At 46.2% G+C, this 24,452-nt stretch overlaps 1 protein-coding gene across 1 annotated transcript in view; it reads right to left on the reverse strand.

Annotated features, from left to right (window-relative positions):
• BLOC1S5 (biogenesis of lysosomal organelles complex 1 subunit 5) overlaps positions 1-23,889 on the reverse strand; it is a 100,307-nt gene extending 76,418 nt beyond the window's left edge. Inside the window, exons 1-2 of the mRNA XM_077269837.1 lie at positions 23,694-23,889; positions 22,476-22,558 (exon numbers count right to left, since the gene is read on the reverse strand). Coding sequence (XP_077125952.1) covers positions 22,476-22,558; positions 23,694-23,802 — 192 coding nt within the window. The 5' untranslated portion in view covers positions 23,803-23,889. The remainder of the gene's footprint in view (positions 1-22,475; positions 22,559-23,693) is intronic.
• Positions 23,890-24,452: the final 563 nt, after the last annotated feature.

The following is a 24,452-nucleotide window of genomic DNA, read 5'->3' on the forward strand; positions in this document are numbered from 1 at the left end:
CTGATTTTCCTTGTGGTCTCACCAACCTGTTAAGGGATATTGAAATCATACTGAAGTTATAGCTTACCGTGTAAGTTGTTTGACAGCAACAAATAAAGTTACTTTGGTTAAGTTTTTAAAACAATGAGGAAGTCTGGTGCAAGAGGTCGTGGCCGTGGGCGTTCATTGTCAGCTGGTAATGATGGTAGTGGTAGTGGAGCATCAGGTGGTCGTGGGGATAAAAATATTCCACGTAAGTCTGGAGCTGTGGAGCCAGTTTCGTCGTCTGGCTACACAAGGCCTCGAACGCTCTCTTTTCTGGGAGTAGGAAAACCGCTTTTAAAGGCGGAGCAGCAACAGCAAGTTTTGGCTTACATTGCAGACTCAGCCTCTAGCTCTTTTGCCTCCTCTTCTGAAACTGGTAAATGTAAAAGCAGCGCGTCGCTTGTGGATGTCCACGGTCAGGGACAAGTCGCTTCCTTGTCCTCTTCAGCAAAAACTACAACAAGAGAGAAGGATGCAGCAGGCGACACAACGGGTTACTCCATGGAGCGCTTTACGCATACCGTCCCTGGCTTACAAAGTGAAACACTTAACAGGCCATGCCCATTACAAGTTGATTCTGACATGGAGTGCACTGATGCACAGCCACAGCCAGAGTACTATGCTGCTCCTTTGACTCAGAACACCACATTGCCCTCTCAGGGTACTGATCCACAATCAGACCCTGATGAGACTAGGTTGCCCCGCCACGAACGCTATACCACCGACCGACACAGTGACACAGACGAAGTTGCACACGAGCTCGAAGAGGAGTTAATAGATGACCCAGTTATTGACCCCGATTGGCAGCCATTGGGGGAACAGGGTGCAGGCGGCAGTAGTTCAGAAGCGGAGGTGGAGGAGGGGCCGCAGCAGGCATCAACATCGCAACAGGTTCCATCTGCCGGGCCCATATCTGGCCCAAAACGCGTGTCAAAGCCAAAGCCTGTTGGAGGACAGCGTGGCCATCCGGTTAAAGCTCAGTCTGCAATACCTGAAAAGGGATCCGATGCTAGGAAGAGTGCAGTCTGGCATTTTTTTAAACAACATCCAATTGATCAGCGCAAAGTCATCTGTCAAAAATGTTCAACTAGCTTAAGCAGAGGTCAGAATCTGAAATGTCTCAATACTAGTTGCATGCATAGACACTTAACCACCATGCATTTTCAAGCCTGGACTAACTACCAAACGTCCCTTAAGGTTGTAGCACCCTCGGCCAATGAAGCTAGTCAGCAACGCAACATCCCTTCCGTCACTGTAAGGCCACCATTTTCCGCACCACTGGCAGTATCTGTGCAGGTTTCTTTGCCAGCCAAAAGCACTCAGGGTCAGGGAATCACCAGTTTTGTAGGAGGAAATATTGCATCTAGGTCACCGGCGGAAACAATACCATCTCCAACCGTCTCGCAGTCTGCTATGTCCACCGGCACACCCGCAAGTTCCACGATCTCCATCTCTCCAGTTCAGCTCACACTACATGAGACTCTGGTTAGAAAAAGGAAGTACTTATCCTCGCATCCGCGTACACAGGGTTTTAACGCCCACATAGCTAGACTAATATCGTTAGAGATGATGCCCTACCGGTTAGTTGAAAGCGAAGCTTTCAAAGCCCTGATGGAGTACGCTGAACCACGATACGAGCTACCCAGTCGACACTTTTTTTCCAGAAAAGCCATCCCGGCCCTGCACCAGCATGTTAAACAGCGCATCGTCCATGCACTCAGGCAATCTGTGAGTACAAAGGTGCACCTGACTACAGATGCATGGACCAGTAGGCATGGCCAGGGACGTTATGTGTCCATCACGGCACACTGGGTGAATGTGGTGGATGCAGGGTCCTCAGGGGACATCAATTTCGGGACAGTTGTGCCTAGCCCACGGTCTAGGAAACAGTTGTGTAGGCGTTCGCACCACCTCCTCCTCCTGCAGAAGCTACAGCTCTTCCACAGACCACAGTCGGCCAACCACTCCATTGGCAGATGACACTGTTGCACACCAGTTGTCCCAATATGGGCCAGCTACTGCCAAGCGTCAGCAGGCTGTATTGGCTATGAAGTGTTTGGGCGACAACAGACACACCGCGGAAGTTCTGTCCGAGTTCTTGCAACAAGAAACGCAGTCGTGGCTGGGCACAGTAGATCTTGAGGCAGGCAAGGTAGTGAGTGATAACGGAAGGAATTTCATGGCTGCCATCTCCCTTTCCCAACTGAAACACATTCCTTGCCTGGCTCACACCTTAAACCTGGTGGTGCAGTGCTTATTGAAAACTTATCCTGGGTTCTCCGACCTGCTCCTCAAAGTGCGTGGACTTTGCTCACATATCCGACGTTCGCCTGTACACTCCAGCCGTATGCAGACCTATCAGCGGTCTTTGAACCTTCCCCAGCATCGCCTAATCATAGACGTTGCAACAAGGTGGAACTCAACACTGCACATGCTTCAGAGACTGTGCCAACAGAGGCGGGCTGTTATGTTTTTGTGGGAGGATACACATACACGGGCAGGCAGTAGGATGGCAGACATGGAGTTGTCTGGTGTGCAGTGGTCCAAGATACAAGACATGTGTCAAGTCCTTCAGTGTTTTGAGGAATGCACACGGCTGGTTAGTGCAGACAACGCCGTAATAAGCATGAGCATCCCCCTAATGCGTCTGCTGATGCAAAGTTTGACGCACATAAAGGAGCAGGCGTCTGCACCAGAGGAAGAGGAAAGCCTTGATGACAGTCAGCCATTGTCTGGTCAGGGCAGTGTACAGGACGAGGTAGCGGGCGAAGAGGAGGTGGAGGACGAGGAGGATGATGGGGATGAGTATATTTTTAATGCGGAAGCTTTCCCGGGGGCACTGGAAATTGGTTGCGTGGCAAGGCCGGGTTCTGGTTTTTTGAGGGACACAAGTGACGTAGATTTGCCTGAAACTGCCCCTCAACCAATCACAACCGGAGATTTGACAACTGGAACTTTGGCCCACATGGCGGATTATGCCTTACGTATCCTAAAAAGGGACACACGCATAACGAAAATGATGAACGATGACGATTACTGGTTGGCCTGCCTCCTTGATCCACGCTATAAAGGCAAATTGCAAAATATTATGCCACATGAGAACTTGGAACTAATATTAGCAACCAAACAATCAACTCTTGTTGACCGTTTGCTTCAGGCATTCCCAGCACACAGCGCACGTGATCGTTATCACACGAGCTCCAGGGGGCAGCAGATTAGTAGTGTTAGGGGTGCACACATCAGAAGTGGCGTTGGACAAAGGGGTTTTCTGACCAGGTTGTGGAGTGATTTTGCTATGACCGCAGACAGGACAGGTACTGCTGCATCAATTGAAAGTGACAGGAGACAACATTTGTCCAGTATGGTTACTAACTATTTTTCATCCCTTATCGATGTTCTCCCTCAACCGTCATTCCCATTTGATTACTGGGCCTCAAAATTAGACACCTGGCCAGAATTGGCAGAATATGCATTGCAGGAGCTTGCTTGCCCGGCAGCAAGTGTCCTATCAGAAAGAGTATTCAGTGCTGCAGGTTCAATATTAACCGAAAAAAGGACTCGTCTGGCTACCCAAAATGTTGACGATCTAACATTCATTAAAATGAACCACAACTGGATTTCAAAATCTTTTGCCCCACCTTGCCCGGCCGACACCTAGCTTTCCTATGAAAAGCTCTTGCCTGTGGACTACTGTGAATTACTTTTCTAATGTCTAATTTTCTGCAGCTGATTGTCCGGCATATGACATGTTTACACCTCCCTAAATGGCCAAACTCCCCACACGGGGCCGTGGTATCGCGACTTGGCGCAAGCACCCATGAGACTGCTGTTTGTCTGAAGAGGTGGGTGTGCTCGCTTTTGGTCGACGGCATTGATACTGGGTCCCTCATAGTACAATAAAGTGTCTCTGGCGGTGGTGGTGCGCACCCAACGTCAGACACACTGTTGTAACATGAGGGGCCCTGGGCCTGTACCGCCGGCCACAAGAGAGTTCACCCACCCCCAGGTCAAACATTGCTCTACCACTTCCACAGTTATCTCTCACACTTCCACCAAAGTTTAGTGTATGCGCTGACATCCTTCCATACCTGCCACTGACAATACCATTGTGTTGACATGTATGATGGTACATAACATAGTCAGGGGCAGTGTCCTCTATTTACCACAGTAAATACTTTGCGCTAAATTAGTAGGTCTGAAACAACGCAGAGGATCCCACCCCTGAACCTAATGATTGCACCCTTTAGTGTCTTTGTTTTAATGCGAGACATTCACATTTATTTGTTGTTTTTTGACTACTAACTGGCAGACACTCATTACAATCGGCCTCCGTTGACCACACCACTGCTGCCCGTGTACCCCTGGAACCTATTTTACAGTGCCTACAGCCAGCCCATTTTATCATGTTAGGCCTTCGAAGCCTGTCTGCGGTCCTTCCTTCCACTAGGCCTCCACTGACCAGACCACTGCTGCCCGTGTACCCCTGGAACCAATTATAAAGTGCCTACAGCCAGCCCATTTTATCATGTTAGGCCTTCGAAGCCTGTCTGCGGTCCCTCCTTCCACTAGGCCTCCACTGACCAGACCACTGCTGCCCGTGTACCCCTGGAACCTATTTTAAAGTGCCTACAGCCAGCCCATTTTATTATGTTAGGCCTTCGAAGCCTGTCTGCGGTCCCTCCTTCCACTAGGCCTCCACTGACCAGATCACTGCTGCCCGTGTACCCCTGGAACCAATTATAAAGTGCCTACAGCCAGCCCATTTTATCATGTTAGGCCTTCGAAGCCTGTCTGCGGTCCCTCCTTCCACTAGGCCTCCACTGACCAGATCACTGCTGCCCGTGTACCCCTGGAACCAATTATCAAGTTTATAAGCGTGTCCCGAGGAACACTCCGGTATAAAACATCAGAAAATATAAAAATAAGTATTTTGCTTATAATAAAGAAAATACTGGAGAGATATCAAATGCATACATTTTAACATTAAAAACAAAAACACATACAACCAAAAACTGGTACAGTACCAAAATTGGCCACCAGCTACAAAAACTTTCTCCTGCAAGTAGTTAACTGAAAGGTTTTTTTCCATTGAAAACACAGATATGGCATCCACCGAGTGTTGTCCTGTCGCGTCTTCTTTATATTATTGCAAAGAAGCTGCAACTGAATAAAGCTGTGCTTCAACCTTCTGGCTTTCGGCCTATAGTATCAGATATTAAACTGCATTTGGCCTTCAACTTTGGTTACGGCCTACTAACGGTGTCTGCCCCTCCCTGGTGTTGTCCTCAACTGAATACAGCTGAGCTTCAACCTTCTGGCTCTCATTAAGTGTTTTTTAAAAAACAAAATGGTGGTTAGGGCCTACTAACGGTGTCTGCCCCTCCCTGGTGTTGCCCTCAACTGAATAAAGCTGTGCTTCAACCTTGTGGCTTTCAGCCTATAGTATCAGATATTAAACTGCATTTGGCCTTCAACTTTGGTTACGGCCTACTAACGGTGTCTGCCCTCCCTGGTGTTGCCCTCAACTGAATAAAGCTGTGCTTCAACCTTGTGGCTTTCGGCCTATACAGGTCCTTCTCAAAAAATTAGCATATAGTGTTAAATTTCATTATTTACCATAATGTAATGATTACAATTAAACTTTCATATATTATAGATTCATTATCCACCAACTGAAATTTGTCAGGTCTTTTATTGTTTTAATACTGATGATTTTGGCCTACAACTCCTGATAACCCAAAAAACCTGTCTCAATAAATTAGCATATCAAGAAAAGGTTCTCTAAACGACCTATTACCCTAATCTTCTGAATCAACTAATTAACTCTAAACACATGCAAAAGATACCTGAGGCTTTTAAAAACTCCCTGCCTGGTTCATTACTCAAAACCCCCATCATGGGTAAGACTAGCGACCTGACAGATGTCAAGAAGGCCATCATTGACACCCTCAAGCAAGAGGGTAAGACCCAGAAAGAAATTTCTCAACAAATAGGCTGTTCCCAGAGTGCTGTATCAAGGCACCTCAATGGTAAGTCTGTTGGAAGGAAACAATGTGGCAGAAAACGCTGTAGAACGAGAAGAGGTGACCGGACCCTGAGGAAGATTGTGGAGAAGGACCGATTCCAGACCTTGGGGAACCTGAGGAAGCAGTGGACTGAGTCTGGTGTGGAAACATCCAGAGCCACCGTGCACAGGCGTGTGCAGGAAATGGGCTACAGGTGCCGCATTCCCCAGGTAAAGCCACTTTTGAACCATAAACAGCGGCAGAAGCGCCTGACCTGGGCTACAGAGAAGCAGCACTGGACTGTTGCTAAGTGGTCCCAAGTACTTTTTTCTGATGAAAGCAAATTTTGCATGTCATTCGGAAATCAAGGTGCCAGAGTCTGGAGGAAGACTGGGGAGAAGGAAATGCCAAAATGCCTGAAGTCCAGTGTCAAGTACCCAGTCAGTGATGGTGTGGGGTGCCATGTCAGCTGCTGGTGTTGGTCCACTGTGTTTGATCAAGGGCAGGGTCAATGCAGCTAGCTATCAGGAGATTTTGGAGCACTTCATGCTTCCTGGCACCTGCTCACAGTGCCAAAACCACTGGTAAATGGTTTACTGACCATGGTATTACTGTGCTCAATTGGCCTGCCAACTCTCCTGACCTGAACCCCATAGAGAATCTGTGGGATATTGTGAAGAGAAAGTTGAGAGACGCAAGACCCAACACTCTGGATGAGCTTAAGGCCGCTATTGAAGCATCCTGGGCCTCCATAACATCTCAGCAGTGTCACAGGCTGATTGCCTCCATGCCACGCCGCATTGAAGCAGTCATTTCTGCCAAAGGATTCCCGACCAAGTATTGAGTGCATAACTGAACATTATTATTTGATGGTTTTTTTGTTTGTTATTAAAAAACACTTTTATTTGATTGGACGGGTGAAATATGCTAATTTATTGAGACAGGTTTTTTGGGTTATCAGGAGTTGTAGGCCAAAATCATCAGTATTAAAACAATAAAAGACCTGACAAATTTCAGTTGGTGGATAATGAATCTATAATATATGAAAGTTTAATTGTAATCATTACATTATGGTAAATAATGAAATTTAACACTATATGCTAATTTTTTGAGAAGGACCTGTAGTATCAGATTTTAAACTGCATTTGGCCTTCAACTTTGCTTACGGCCTACTAATGGTGTCTGGCCCTCCCTGGTGTTGCCCTCAACTGAATAAAGCTGTGCTTCAACCTTCTGGCTCTCATTAAGTGTTTTTTAAAAAACAAAATGGTGGTTAGGGCCTACTAACGGTGTCTGCCCCTCCCTGGTGTTGCCCTCAACTGAATAAAGCTGTGCTTCAACCTTGTGGCTTTCGGCCTATAGTATCAGATATTAAACTGCATTTGGCCTTCAACTTTGGTTACGGCCTACTAACGGTGTCTGCCCCTCCCTGGTGTTGCCCTCAACTGAATAAAGCTGAGCTTCAACCTTATGGCTTTCGGCCTATAGTATCAGATATTAAACTGCATTTGGCCTTCAACTTTGGTTACGGCCTACTAACGGTGTCTGCCCCTCCCTGGTGTTGCCCTCAACTGAATAAAGCTGTGCTTCAACCTTGTGGCTTTCGGCCTATAGTATCAGATTTTAAACTGCATTTGGCCTTCAACTTTGGTTACGGCCTACTAACGGTGTCTGCCCCTCCCTGGTGTTGCCCTCAACTGAATAAAGCTGAGCTTCAACCTTATGGCTTTCGGCCTATAGTATCAGATATTAAACTGCATTTGGCCTATTAGTGTGTTTGGGCCCTTAAAACAGTGTCTGCTGCTCCTGGGTTTGCTACTCCACTCAACAAAGCAATGCCGCCTGTTTAGTCCTGTTACCAATTTTGAACTGCATTTAGCCTACTTTATTCTTTGGCCCTATATCTGTTTCCTCCTCATCCTGCCCACTGCCCAGCCACTGCTACATGAGTCTGCTGGTACATTGACCTAGACCACTACATTCCCCTTGCACTCTACACAGCCAGAATCTGACCCTGCTGAAAGTCAGGTTCCCCTTCCCGCATGTTATACCACCTTACACAGGGACAAAGAGGAAGGTGCAGATGAAAGTACAGGTTCCTTCATCAGGTGGGGGGGGCATACTCGTTGGCGACGTCACTGGCACAGGGCCCCTCAGAGTACGCAAAAGTGTCGCTGCTGGTGGGAGGCGCCCCCGCCGTGCAAACACACCGCTGTACTTTGAGGGGCCCTGTGCCAGTGCCAATGCCAACGAGTGGGCCCCCCTGCTTGCTTAGGATCACAGCACTTGCAAACTTGACATACTTACCTCTCACTGCTCCACCGCCGTGACGTAGTCCATGTTTCCTGTGCCCACTAAAACCTTGAACCAGCCCTACCCCCCACAACTTTTGCCAAATCACCCCCAATTTCCAGTGCCCAACTATTATTATAAAGTTAATTTAGATTGACAAGCTTCAGAAAACAAGAATGGATGTTTTTGGCATTAAAATGGGCACTGTAGGTGTTTTCCTGGCCTCCACTCACTGCCGGCTATGCTTCCCCATTGACTTGCATTGGGTTTCGTGTTTCGGTCGATCCCCGACTTTTAGCGATAATCGGCCGACTTCACTCGACTCGACTCTGGACAAAATCGGGTTTCCCAAAACCAGACTCGATCTTAAAAAAAATGAAAGTCGCTCAACCCTACATGACACCTGTCAGCTTTACAGGGGAATATCACCGGTTAGACACCATTAGGCAAATCCACCCTCGGCTCCCCCTTGATCACGTTGCACTAATGCCAGAAAGAGTCTACTCTCTTTCACAATCTAGTGGCAACTCCTTCTGCTTAAGCACTTTGAAGCTGTTGTTGCTATTGACAGCAACATCTAATGGTAAAACTGCTCCGATTGGTGTTTTTAATGATCCCTGCAGTTTCAATAAACGCCTGACTGTTTGTCAGATGGGTTCCTTCAGTTGATCAAATGGGTACAGAAGATATACCCACTTGATTGGTATCATGAAGAACTTAAAGGGGTTGTCCAGGTTTGACTTAAGTCTGCAGCCAGTGACTGCAGACTTGTGAATCCTCACATAACCCACAGCGCACACTGTCAGGATTCTTCCATGCCCAAAGATTAAGCATGTCACTTTTAACCATTTCAGGGTTTCCAAAGCTTGAAGCAGTTAGAAGTAGTGACAAGACTGAACAGCTGCAAAAACAGCAATGCCTTTTTGACATTGCTGCACATTATGTTCATTTTATGGGGCACTTTTGTAGGCAGATTCTGGACGGAATCCACTTGAAAAGACGTATGCACAAAGCCATACTGTAAAAGCCATGGTCTTGTTGAATGTTGTTAGTCAGGTGAAGGGTAAAAAGTAGGAATTAGTCCTACCGGTAAGTATGTTTCCAGGAGTCCATCATGACAGCACCACCACGAGGAGGTTGTCCTTCTTATCCTTGATAGGGACAGGAAACACAGAAGAGGTTAAATAGCCCCTCCCCACCGCCACCCCTCAGTGATTTTTCCAAGTACCACACCAGGATGGATGCAACTCTATTTTATTGAAATTCCTTCTACACATGTTTATATCACATATCAGACAGGAACTCAAGGGAGGGTATATAAGGGGTGCTGTCATGATGGACTCCTGGAAACATACTTACTGGTAGGACTAATTCCTACTTTCCAGGACGTCCCTCCTGACAGCACCACCAGGAAAAATACCAAATAACTCCTTATTTTTTATGGCGGGGATTACAGCCTGGAGGACTTTCCTCCCAAATGTAGTCTGTTGATTCACAGTTACATCTAACTTATAATGTCTACAAGAGGTATTTGACCTCGACCATGTTGCAGCTTTGCATATTTGGTCCATAGAAGCCCCAGCGCTTTCTGCCCATGAGGCTGAGATTGCTCTCAACGAATGCGCCTTGAGGCTTTCTGGAGGAGTTATTCCTGCCGAGATATAGGCTGCCGTGATGGTAGATTTAATCCATCTTGCTAGAGTAGCTTTGGATGCTTTTTTCCCTTTGTTCTTTCCGGCCATCTGGATGAAGAGGTTAGAGTCAATTCTCCAACTATCTGTAATCTCCAAGTAGTTGAAACTTATAAAGAAAAACCACGTATTTATGAACAGATAACAAACTTTATTAATTTGTATAAAAACAAACAATTAAAAATAGCCAACAGTGCTACAAGTGAGCCAAGAGAAAAACATACAGGCATCACCAAAAGATGGGTAGATAAATTGCTAAAGTAACATCCTGCATATGGGTTCCTCAATACATGAGTCATAAACACCGGGGTAAAACAAAGCACTATACACAGAGCACATTATACACATAGAAACCCTGATCCTTGAATCCCTTAGTCACTAGTATAAAGAAATATCTCTCTGGGTAAACAGATGCAGGGTTTGAAGTGAAGATAGCAAACTATATACATATATTAATGCCATCCTTAAGGCCAAGAGAGGCCCTCAATGTTAGAACCCCTAATGTATAAGTTATAGGGATATGCAGAGAACCATAACATAAATCAAATAACACTTACCAACATACAAATGGTGATGCCACAGCCCCAATGCGCATTTCGGCAATGTGCCTTCGTCAGGGAGACTCGTAAGTGTTATTTGATTTATGTTATGGTTCTCTGCATATCCCTATAACTTATACATTGAGTGATGTTTTGCCAACCTTGTAGGAAGTACTGAAGCCTTCCCCCCACTAGGTTGGCGTCATTGTTTATTAGTTTTTGATTTTTGGTCTTGAAAGGTACCCCTGCCTCTACCACCTTTCGGGTAGCTCCATCTTCCGCCCTTCCCTTTCCCTCTATAGTCTTGTCTGGGATGGAAACGAGACCTACGAAAGGACGGCGTGTTTTTTGGTTTTTCTTCTGGGAAACCCTTTTTCTTATCCGCTGCTTTTTCAAGCAATTCGTCCAATACCGGACCAAAGACGTGAAGGCCAGAGAAGGGTATTGAACACAGTTTATTCTTTGACTGTGTATCGCCATGATCTGAGCCATAGAGCTCTTCTCGCTGCATTAGATAAGGCATTGTTTCTTGCAGCAAATCGCACTGACTCTGCGGAGGCATCGGCCATAAAGTCTGTTGCTATCTTCAGGAGTGGTAAAGATTTTAGGATCTCGTCTCTAGGCGTTTTATTATTAATCTGGGTCTCTAGTTTCTCTACCCACAGAGACATTGATCTGGCAACTGAGGTGGCCGCAATATTGGTTTTCATGATAGCGGCCGAAGCCTCCCAGGCCTTTTTGAGGAGATCTTCAAATCTTTTGTCCATAGGATCTTTGAGACCCGAGGAATCCTCAAAAGGGATGGCGGTCTTTTTTGAGACCTTGGCTACGGGTATATCCACTTTAGGAACGGATTCACAGATTTTGGTCTCCTCTGGATCAAAGGGCAGACGATATTTGAAATCTCTTGGGACTATCAGTTTTTTCCCTATATCGCCCCATTCTTCTAAGATCATTTCTTGAATATGGCGATTTACGGGAAACACTCTGCTTCTACGAGCTCTGAGCCCCCCAAACATTTCGTCTTGGATTGTAAGGGGTTCCGTGGCCTCCTCTTCTCTCATGGTATCTCTGACGGCCTGTAGTAATGTCTCTGTGTGTTCAGAAGAAAATAGATATCTCTTCTTTTCCTCTGGGAGGACATTTGAAGAGCAATCTCCCTCCATGGAATCGGATACGGAGTAAGCTGAAAGCTCCCCTTCTTCTGAACTAAGATCCTGCTCCCACCTAGGTCTCTTAGGGTGGGGAGATTCAACTGGCAACAGAGCTGATACTGTGGACTGTACTTCCTCTCTGATCATAGTTTTTATACTATCCAGAAGGGAAGTCTGTTCTCCTTTAAGCAGTCCTGCCATGCATTTATCACATACTTTCTTCCTATGTCCCTCTGGTAGCCTACTGGAGCATAGAGGGCATTTACTTGTTCTGCGCTTTTGGCCTGACGCTGAGCGCTTGGAAGTCTCCTTATCCTGCAATAGATATAGAGAGGCCCTATAGCTTGTGTTGTGATATGTGATACAGACCCCCTATGTATAACTTACATGATCGGGGGCGAGCTCTGAGGACAGGATTTCTGGACGATCTGCACCCTCCATCTCTCTGGGATCAGTGTGCAGTCAGATGTTCCTGATTAAATAGGAACTCTTACCTGTCTTCAAATCATCTGATTCGTCCTCCTTCCGAGCTCAGCTGCCGGTGATCACTGTGGGTCTCTGACGTCCACTGCTGCTGGGCGGGGATTCCGTTCTTCAGCTGTATGATACAGCCTGACGCCTACTTCCGGCGTCCCCGAGGCCACGAGCTTCCCGGGAACGCCACCGGAAGTCCCATTGGTGGTTACAGCGTCCCTGAAGCGGCGCGCCCCAGAGATGCAGCGCACACGCCGGCGCATCGCCCCGGTGACGCGGCACGCCCGAGACGTGGCGCGCCCTGATGACGCGGCGCGCCTGACGACGTGGCGCTCTCCGATGACGCGGCACGCCCCCCGCAGGCCCAACTCCGCGCGCTCCCTGGCGTGAACCGGCGCTGAGGGACCTCCAGCGGTGTCAGCGCTATTATGCGGAGTCCTGTTCCGCCTGCTCAGAGCCCTCGGAGAGGGATGAGGCCGCTCCGGGAGCCCTGCTCGACCGGGTATTGGAATCTTAAGCACGGTAAGCCGTGCCATCGCTCCTCTGCGTCTGTCCCTGATAGGGACAGGAAAAACACTGGGGGGGGTGGAGGTGGGGAGGGGCTATTTAACCTCTTCTGTGTTTCCTGTCCCTATCAAGGATAAGAAGGACAACCTCCTCCTGGTGGTGCTGTCAGGAGGGACGTCCTGGAAAAACTTTTTCCAAGGCAATAAATATACCAAGGAACACTGATGACGGTCATCAAGAAGAACATATTTAGCATAACAGTGACATTAACTAGAACTGGACATCCCAAAAAAATGAAAATTTTATAGCAACATTTTAGGAGCTGTAGGAATTTCTGTCAAGTACCAGTTGTGTAGTGCATAAGCGCATGTAACAATCTCTTGTATTCTTCATATGTCTGGCCTGGGGAAACCTGGCGGGACAGAAACATTTTCTTAATAAAAAAAAACAAACCAAAAAAACAAAAAACAAACCTACATCAGGTCTGCCAAAAGCATACAGGGAAACAAGCATGGTCTCATGACACCTAGACTCAACTTTTTCCCACAATTCCAAAAGGTATGTTTGAATAAAGCAACACTGCACATAACGAAATGAGCACCATACCAACAATGAAGCATAATGGAGGCTTAATTATACTTTGGGTCTGTTTTTTGGGAGATGGAACTGGTTCTCTAATCAAGGTGAAGAGAATTAAGAACAGTTGCATACAGTCAATTCTCCATCAAAACTTTTAGGCCTATGCCAAAAAGCTGAAGAGCAATTTCAACTTTCAACATGACCGCAACCCTAAGCATACCTCCAACAACAGAGTGGCTTTGCCAGAAAAAGTTCAAAGTTTTGATATGGCTCAGCCAGAGCTACTAAGCCAAGACCTGAATTCAATTAAAAATCTTTGGGATGACCTGAAGAAAACTGTACACAGAAGATGCCCTCGCAAACTGATCGCCACAGGGTGTCAGCTGATCAAGACAGCTGACACCCGGCTTTCAGTGCCAGGAGCGGTGTCCGCACTGCTCCCGCCACTTTAACCCCCTAAATGCTTTGAGAGAAGCATTTAGCGAGCAGGCAAAGGGAAGAAAGCCCCTCTGCCCTTGATCATTGAAATGATGACCCGATGTCGTCAAGACGACATCCGGGTCACCACGCTACGGCAAGCCCTTCAAACCATGCACAGAGCATGGTCTCAGGGGCTGGCGTCAGTGCAGTACTAACAGTTATAATCCATTGCAATCTTAATATATAATTACCTTGTAATGTCTTCACAATCTGCTCCGTCCAGATGTATCTGGATCCCAGAATTCCAAGTGGCGGAAGTTCACCGACCGCCATACTGGGACACCCAAGTGATGGGTGTCTCAATATGGAAACTGCTGGTGGTACTAACCTCTTGCGTGGTACCACCAGCGGAACACCGCCACACAACACACACTGTATATGCTGTACGCACCACACACACACTAACTGTATACTCCGTAGGCAAACTCTTGCGCAGTACCACCAGCGGAACACCGTTGCGAACATGCCGCCACCGAGATTAGCCGACTGATTCACTGACCGCCGCCATCTTTGTACAAGAGGAGCGCATACACAGTTTTAATGTGCCCGCCGCTATCTGTCTGCACAAAGATGGCGGCGGTCTGATTTACTGCGCCTGCGCGAGTTTCACACAGTGAATCATTCAGCTGATCCCGGCAGCAGATGCGCGACGTGTCTACAGGCAGAGGAAGCCGGTCACATTAAAGGGGTTTTCCCAAGAACAAAAGTTCATTTTAAAAATTGTCTGTGTCTGACCGTGTACGGAGAATACCACATCTCCTGGGTAGGGGAGGAAGCAAAAGACAGTGCTGACATTACAGGGATCACAGAGGATTCATTTTGTTAGGTATAATATTTCACTGACTGTTTTTAACCCCTTCACCCCCAAGGGTGGTTTGCACGTTAATGACCGGGCCAATTTTTACAATTCTGAAAACTGTCCCTTTATGAGGCTATAACTCTGGAACGCTTTGACGGATCTTGGCGATTCTGACATTGTTTTCTCGTGACATATTGTACTTCATGTTAGTGGTAAAATTTATTCGATATAACTTGCGTTTATTTGTGAAAAAAATGGAAATTTGGCGAAAATTTTGAAAATTTTGCAATTTTCCAACTTTGAATTTTTATGCCCTTAAATCACAGACATATGTCACGCAAAATACTTAATAAGTAACATTTCCCACATGTCTACTTTACATCAGTACAATTTTGGAACCAAAATTTTTTTTTGTGACGGAGTTATAAGGGTTAAAAGTTGACCAGCAATTTCTCATTTTTACAACACCATTTTTTTTTAGGGACCACATCTCATTTGAAGTCATTTTGAGGGGTCTATATGATAGAAAATACTCAAGTGTGACACCATTCTAAAAACTGCACCCCTCAAGGTGCTCAAAACCACATTCAAGAAGTTTATTAACCCTTCAGGTGTTTCACAGGAATTTTTGGAATGTTTAAATAAAAATGAACATTTAACTTTTTTTCACACAAAATTTATTTCAGCTCCAATTTGTTTTATTTTACCAAGGGTAACAGGAGAAAATGGACCCCCAAAGTTGTTGTACAATTTGTCCTGAGTACGCTGATACCCCATATGTGGGGGTAGACCACTGTTTGGGCGTATGGCAGAGCTCGGAAGGAAAGGAGCGCCATTTGACTTTTCAATGCAAAATTGACTGGAATTGAGATGGGACGCCATGTTGCGTTTGGAGAGCCCCTGATGTGCCTAAACACTGAAACCCCCTACAAGTGACACCATTTTGGAAAGTAGACCCCCTAAGGAACTTATCTTGATGTGTGGTGAGCACTTTGACCCACCAAGTGCTTCACAGAAGTTTATAATGCAGAGCCGTAAAAATAAAAAATCATATTTTTTCACAAAAATGATCTTTTCGCCCCCAATTTTTTATTTTCCCAAGGGTAAGAGAAGAAATTGGACCCCAAAAAATGTTGGCCAATTTGTCCTGAGTACGCTGATACCCCATATGTGGGTGTAAACCATTGTTTGGGCGCATGGCAGAGCTTGGAAGGGAAGGAGCGCCATTTGACTTTTCAATGCAAAATTGACTGGAATTGAGATGGGACGCCATGTTGCGTTTGGAGAGCCCCTGATGTGCCTAAACATTGAAACTCCCTACAAGTGACACCATTTTGGAAAGTAGACCCCCTAAGGATCTTATCTAGATGTGTTTTGAGAGCTTTGAACCCCCAAGTGTTTCACTACAGATTATAACGCAGAGCCGTGAAAATAATTTTTATTTTTTTTCTCAAAAATGATTTTTTAGCACCCAGCTTTGTATTTTTACAAGGGTAACAGAATAAATTGGACCCCAAAATTTGTTTTCCAATTTGTCCGGAGTACGCTGATACCCCATATGTGGGGGGGAACCACTGTTTGGGCGCATGACAGAGCTCGGAAGGGAAGGAGCGCCATTTGGAATGCAGACTTAAATGGATTGGTCAGCAGCCGTCACGTTGCATTTGCAGAGCCCCTGATGTACCCAAACAGTACAAACCCCCCACAAGTGACCCCATATTGGAAACTAGACCTCCCAAGGAACTTATCTAGATGTGTTTTGAGAACTTTGAACCCCCAAGTGTTTCACTAAAGTTTATAGCGCAAAGCCGTGAAAATAAAAATTCTTTTTTTTTTTCACAAAAATGATTTTTTAGCCCCCAGTTTTGTATTTTTACAAGGGTAACAGGATAAATTAGACCCCAAAAGTTGTTGTCCAATTTGTCCTGAGTACGCTGATACCCCATATGTGGGGGGGAACCACTGTTTGGGTGCATGACAGAGCTCGGAAGGGAAGGAGCGCCATTTGGAATGCAGCCTTAAATGGATTGGTCTGCAGGCGTCACGTTGCATTTGCAGAGCCCCTGATGTACCCAAACAGTACAAACCCCCCACAAGTGACCCCATATTGGAAACTAGACCTCCCAAGGAACTTATCTAGATGTGTTGTGAGAACTTTGAACCCCCAAGTGTTTCACTACAGTTTATAACGCAGAGCCGTGAAAATAAAACATCTTTTTTTTCCCACAAAAATGATTTTTAGCCCCCCAAATTTTTATTTTCCTAAGGATAACAAGAGAACTTGGACCCCAGAAGTTGTTGTTCAATTTGTCCCGAGTACGCTGATAACACATATGTTGGGGTAAACCCCTTTTTGGGCGCACGGGAGAGCTCGGAAGGGAAGGAGCACTGTTTTACTTTTTCAACGCAGAATTGGCTGGAATTGAGATTGGACGCCATGTCGCGCTTGGAGAGCCCCTGATGTGCCTGGACAGTGGAAACTCCCCAATTCTACCTGAAACCCTAACCCAAACACACCCCTAACCCTAATCCCAACGGTAACCCTAACCACACCCCTAGCCCTGACACACCCATAATTCTAATCCCAACCCTAATCCAAACGTAAATGTAATCCAAACCCTAACCCTAACTTTACCTCCAACCCTAGCCCTAACCCTACCCCTAACCCTAAACGTGACTGAAATACGTGTCACTAAAATACGTGGCACTGAAATACGTGGCACTGAAATACGTGGCACTGAAATACGTGGCACTGAAATACGTGGCACTGAAATACGTGATACGTGGCACTTAAATACGTGGCACTGAAACACGTGGCACTGAAATACGTGATACGTGGCACTGAAATACGTGGCACTGAAATACGTGGCACTGAAATACGTGGCACTGAAATACGTGATACGTGGCACTTAAATACGTGGCACTGAAACGCGTGGCACTGAAATATGTGATACGTGGCACTGAAATACGTGGCACTGAAATACGTGGCACTGAAATACGTGGCACTGAAATACGTGGCACTGAAATACGTGGCACTGAAATATGTGATACGTGGCACTGAAATACGTGGCACTGAAATACGTGGCACTGAAATACGTGGCACTGAAATATGTGATACGTGGCACTTAAATACGTGGCACTGAAATACGTGGCACTGAAATACGTGGCACTGAAATACGTGGCACTGAAATACGTGGCACTGAAATATGTGGCACTGAAATACGTGATACGTGGCACTGAAATACGTGGCACTGAAACACGTGGCACTGAAATACGTGATACGTGGCACTGAAATACGTGGCACTGAAATACGTGGCACTGAAATACGTGGCACTATGACTGTCAGAAAATGTTCATTAAACGGTTAGGGGTGAGGTTAGGGGTAGAGTTAGGGTTAGGGTTTGGATCCCTTTATCACCTTGATGGTGGTGGGTGGCTTTTCAGTGTGTTTTCTGTTTTTTTTCGATAAAAATGCATGCGTTTTTAACGCAAACAAACGCATGTGCTTAAAAACGCAAGAAAATACTGCAGGTTGTATTTCTGAAAATGAACGCATGCAGAAAAAAACCGCATGCGTTTGAAAACGCGACCAAACGCGTACAAAAAAAACGCATGCGTTTTCAATGTCAAATATAGGGAAAAAACGCATGCGTTTTTTTGTGCAAAAAACGCTGCAGACAAAAACGCAAGTGTGAAACCAGCGACGCTTTTTATAGCAAAAAAGTTTTTGCGTCTCCACATTTTGAGACCTATAATTTTTCCACATTTTGCTCCACAGAGTCATGTGAGGTCTTGTTTTTTGCGGGACGAGTTGACGTTTTTATTGGTAACATTTTCGGACACGTGACCATTTTTGATCGCTTTTTATTCCGATTTTTGTGAGGCAGAATGACCAAAAACCTGCTATTCATGAATTTCTTTTGGGAGAGGCGTTTATACCGTTCCGCGTTTGGTAAAATTGATAAAGCAGTTTTATTCGTCGGGTCAGTACGATTACAGCGATATCTCATTTATATCATTTTTTTATGTTTTGGCGCTTTTATACGATAAAAACTAAAATATAGAAAAAATAATTATTTTGGTATCTCTTTATTCTGAGGACTATAACTTTTTTATTTTTTTGCTGATGATGCTGTATGGCGGCTTGTTTTTTGCGGGACAAGATGACGTTTTCAGCGGTACCATGGATATTTATATCAGTCTTTTTGATCGTGTGTTATTCCACTTTTTGTTCGGCGGTATGGTAATAAAGCGTTGTTTTTTGCCTCGTTTTTTTTTTCTTTTTCTTACGGTGTTTACTGAAGGGGTTAACTAGTGGGGCAGTTTTATAGGTTGGGTCGTTACGGACGCGGCGATACTAAATATGTGTACTTTTATTGTTTTGTTTTTTTTATTTAGATAAAGAAATGTATTTATGGGAATAATATATTTTTTTTATTATTATTTATTTAGGAATTTTTTTATTTTTTTTTTTACACATGTGGAAAAATTTTTTTTTTACTTTTTTACTTTGTCCCAGGGGGGGACATCACAGATCATTGATCTGGCAGTGTGCACAGCACTCTGCCAGATCGACGATCTGCTGTGCAGGGCTGCAGGCTTTCCAAGTGTCTGCTCTGAGCAGACACTCGGTAAGCCACCTCCTTCCCTGCAGGACCCGGATGCCGCGGCCATCTTGGATCCGGGACCTGCGGCGAGGAGGGAGGTAGGAGACCCTCAGAGCAACGCGATCACATCGCGTTGCTCCGGGGGTCTCAGGGAAGCCCGCAGGGAGCCCCCTCCCTGCGCGATGCTTCCCTATACCGCCGGTACACTGCGATCATGTTTGATCGCGGTGTGCCGGGGGTTAATGTGCCGGGGGCGGTCCGTGACCGCTCCTGGCACATAGTGCCGGATGTCAGCTGCGATATGCAGCTGACACCCGGCCGCGATCGGCCGCGCTCCCCCCGTGAGCGCCGCTGATCGATGATGACGTACTATCCCGTCGGCGGTCATACGGGCCCACCCCACCTCGACGGGATAGTACGTCTGATGTCAGGAAGGGGTTAAACAATATTTTACCTCACAAAATAGGGGGGAGACAGCTCAACACATGAGGGGAGAACACAGCACAGGAAGGAGAAAGACAGCAGACAAGAGGGATAGCACATGGGGTAGACAGGTCAAAGAAGAGACCACAGACGGGAGAAGTCAGCACATGGGGAGAGAGTGGAAAGGTGGGTGAGCACATGGGGGGGGGGGGGGGGATTCTCAACGCTGCAAAGCCTGCCCCCATCGTGACATTACGATATATACACTGCTCAAAAAAATAATGGGAACACTAAAATCCCACATCCTAGATATCACTGAATGAAATATTCCAGTTGTAAATCTTTATTAATTACATATTGGAATGTGTTGAGAACAATAAAACCTAAAAATTATCAATGTAAATCACAACTAATATCCCACAGAGTTCTGGAGTTGGAATGATGCTCAAAATCAAAGTGGAAAATGAAGTTACAGGCTGATTCAACTTCAGTGGAAATGCGTCAAGACAAGGAAATGATGCTCAGTAGTGTGTGTGGCCTCCACGTGCCTGTATGACCTCCCTACAACGCCTGGGCATGCTCCTGATGAGGCGGCGGATGGTCTCCTGAAGGATCTCCTCCCAGACCTGGACTAAAGCATCCGCCAACTCCTGGACAGTCTGTGGTGCAACGTGACGTTGGTGGATGGTGCGAGACATGATGTCCCAGATGTGTTCAATTGGATTCAGGTCTGGGGAACGGGCGGGCCAGTCCATAGCTTCAATGCCTTCATCTTGCAGGAACTACTGACACACTCCAGCCACATGAGGTCTGGCATTGTCCTGCATTAGGAGAAACCCAGGGCCAACCGCACCAGCATATTGTCTCAAGGGGTCTGAGGATCTCATCTCGGTACCTAATGGCAGTCAAGCTACCTCTGGCGAGCACATGGAGGGCTGTGAAGCCCTCCAAAGAAATGCCATCCCACACCATTACTGATCCACTGCCAAACCAGTCATGCTGAAGGATGTTGCAGGCGGCAGATCGCTCTCCACGGCGTCTCCAGACTGTCACATGTGCTCAGTGTGAACCTGCTTTTATCTGTGAAGAGCACAGGGCGCCAGTGGCGAATTTGCCAATCCTGGTGTTCTGTGGCAAATGCCAAGCGTTCCTGCACGGTGTTGGGCTGTGAGCACAACCCCCATCTGTGGACGTCAGGCATTCAGAACATCCTCATGGAGTCGGTTTCTAACCGTTTGTGCAGACACATGCACATTTGTGGTCTGCTGGAGGTCATTTTGCAGGGCTCTGGCAGTGCTCCTCCTGTTCCTCCTTGCACAAAGGCTGAGGTAGCGGTCCTGCTGCTGGGTTGTTGCCCTCCTACGGCCCCCTGAATGTCTCCTGGTGTACTGGCCTGCCTCCTGGTAGCGCCTCCAGCCTCTGGACACTACGCTGACAGACACAGCAAACCTTCTTGCCACAGCTCGCATTGATATGCCAAAAAAAAAAATAGAAACAAACAAAAGTACACACACAGTTGGTAGGACAGTGTGTGTGATGATCCACCCCATAAAGCTGTCCTACTAGTTAATCTCTTCAGTGAACACCGTAAAAGAAAAAAAAAAAAAAAAGGGGAAACTATGCTTTTTCATCATAACCCCGAATAAAAAGCAGAATGAAACGCAATCAAAAAGACAAATGTAAATAGAAATGGTATCTCTGAAAACGTCATCTTGTCCCGCAAAAAAACAAGCTGCCACACAACTCCGTCAGTGTACAAAAAAAAAAAAAAAAAAAAGTTATAGCTCTCAGAATATACAGCGATGCAATCTGTCCCATTTGTCAATGGAAATATTGGGGGCTTCCACGTTACTGGGAGTACAAAGGCTCTGGAAAAGCGCTATAGCTCCTCCCATCCCAAAAGAAATCCAGCAAATTCTGCGCTCCCAATCCAAATGTCCCCCTCCCTTCTAAGCCCCACAGTGTACCTAAACCCTATATAGTGTCCACGTTTGGCATTTCTGTAGTGATGAGAGCCCACCTAATTTACAGGTGTGTGTCTCCAGAAGCATGAGCTGGGCATAATGTACTGGTGACTGCAGCGTACTGGTCACTACAACGGGAGTTTGCAATTTACTCAGTAACATCCACTACTTGTTACTAGAAACCACCCATGGAGTCACAATCATCACTACACCTACAGATAAGTTTCCAAAGGGCTATAATTTCCAAAATGTGGTCAGTTGAGGGGATTTTTCTGCTCTTCTAGCAATTAGGGTCTCTGTACATGGAGTCTGCAAACTGTTCTAGGAAAATCTGCGTTCCAGGAGGCAAATAGCGTTCTATCCCTCCCAAGTCTCTCTGTATGGCAGAGTAGTACAGCCAAATCTACATTCAGAAGAAATTGTGGGACAAGTTTTGGTGCCATTTGTACCCATTTCTACTTGTGAACATGTAAATTAGGGCCCTAAAACAATTTTTTTAATGGTAAAAATGTAATCATGTTTTCTTCATTGCCCAACGGTATAAAATTCTGTGACCCCCGTGGAGTCAACATGATCACTGCACCCCTATATTAAATCATTGGGGAGGGTAGTTTGTAAAATTCAAGAGTTTTGCTGTTCTGGCACTTCAGGGGCTCTCCTGGTGGGTCATGGCACCCACAGACCATAACCGTAAAATCCTCAAGATATAATATGGCCCTCCTTCTCTTCTGAGCTTTGCACTGAAATTACATTTAAATTTACATTGAAAGTTTTTCAACAAACTAAGGTCCATTTTTTTATCTGCTCTTAGAAAAATAAACTTGGGACCAACACAACATTTTAGTGATAGGATAATTACATTTTTTTCTTCATCGCCCAATAGTAGCAAAACATACAAGAGCTGAGGGAAAAAAAAAATAGGATTGGAGTGACTGACCTCAAACTCTTTGATGAAGTAGCGGGTTTCACCCTGAATGATTGGACGATGATCCAACAATCTGGAGTGAATTTCTCCGATATCTGTAAAATGATTTGAGATATAATAAAAACGTAAGTGTCTTATGCTTGGCTGCTGTTTTATGAAGATTCTAAACAAACTAGATGGTGGCCCGATTCTAAGGGTATGTTTCCACATTCAGGAAACGCGTGTTTGTCACAGCCCTTTTCCATTGCATCACTCCATCAGAGACATATCCACATTTGTTGCTTTTGGAGTGCAGTATGTGAAATCTCTGATTGTAGTGCCGCCGGGTGTTTCTTCAGTGTCTTCCCTAAAAGAGGGATGGGAAGTGATGCTCTCACTCCTCCTTCCAAGACAGTTAGGCAGTTGATGCTCAGCATCTTGGAGGGAGGGCTGAGGCTATGTGCCCACGTTGCAGATTTTTCCGCTCAGTTTTTGAAAAGTCTGCAGGTAAAATGCACTGCATTTTACCTGCGGATTAACCGCGGATTTCACCTGCGTTTTTACACCTACGGATTCCTATTGAGGAGCAGGTGTAAAACGCTGCGGAATCCGCACAAATAATTGACACGCTGCGGAAAATAAACTGCAGCGTTTCCACGTGGTATTTTCCGCAGCATGTGCACTGCGGATTTGGTTTTCCATAGGTTTACATGCTACTGTACAACGCATGGAAAACTGCTGCCAATCTGCTGCGGATCTGCAGGCAAATCCACAACGTGTGCACATAGCCTGTAAGTGCACGCCCCCAGCGAAAACGCTGAAGAAACCCCAAGTTGGTCTGCAGGGAGATTTCACATACGGCGCCCCAAAAGCAACAAATGTGAATATCACTGCGATGGAGCGTCACAGCACAAAAGCAAGGAAGAGGCAGATTCAGGGGAGCTCATTTATGCTATTGTTTTGAGAAACTGACACTCCTGTTTACTAGGGTCCTCGCCATAGCAGGCAGCTCCTAGTGCAGTCAGGGGGCAGCACTTCTCTATGTGGGGCTGCTGCTGGGCGCAGTGAAGGCTTTCTCCACACGGATTTCTCAAGATATTACTCAAATCAATGACTGCGGCTGAGCTGCACTGCCAGGCACAGCCCGCGGACAGGAGAGGCGCTGTTTCTGGAAGTGAAGCAGCCCGCAAGTCTACCGCTGGCCCCATAATGCACAACGTCGCCCAGTAGCAATGCAGTAAGCGGCCATACCCCTGCCGATTAGCTGGGTCGCAGGCCCCACCGAGTATCTGTTGTCCCGCTTCGGGCTCGGGATTAGCGGGGCAGGAGCGGCCGCTCTGGCCGGTGACTGATTGCTCATCTCCTCGCAGTCGCTGTAGTGCGGGGTGCACTCAGTCACGTGACTCCGCTGTCCTCCTGCCGCTTCTATTTACACCAGGCACGGAGTCACATCTGTAACGCGGCTTCTGATTGGAGACAAACTGATCTCCTAACTTGCCAGCTCTGTATCTCGGCTTTTGATTGGGTCAATATTATTGTCAGGAAGTGGTGTAAGGAGAGGACACTGGTTTTCTGCTCGGTCTCATTTCTGGAAATCGCTGCAGGAAGAGCTTCTGTGCCCCATTCTGTGACACTCAGGCTCAGTGACATCTACTAAATATATGTGTCATCCATTGAGTAGTAAAAATAGGCTGATAGTGCTTTACATCAGAAGTCCTGGACTAGTCCATGAGGGTAGAACAATATGATGCAACCAACAGCGCCATACACATTTACACTGCGTATGTTCCAGTCACGGAAAAAAGCACGTGCGTGTGGAGAAAAACACCATCCGTACAGTGCGCCCCAATTATATAGAAAGCCATAAATGCAGCGACTGATGAGTCCTAGCAAACGTTTGTCTGCAGCGTGTAGTGTGCAACAATGCACCTACCGAACCAGCACACGAGGCCACGGTCACATGTTCAGTATTTGGTCAGTATTTTACCTCAGGACGTGTAAGCAAATACC

Source organism: Ranitomeya variabilis, chromosome 6 (genome assembly GCF_051348905.1).
Source record: "Ranitomeya variabilis isolate aRanVar5 chromosome 6, aRanVar5.hap1, whole genome shotgun sequence".
In the NCBI taxonomy this organism is placed as follows: domain Eukaryota; kingdom Metazoa; phylum Chordata; class Amphibia; order Anura; family Dendrobatidae; genus Ranitomeya; species Ranitomeya variabilis.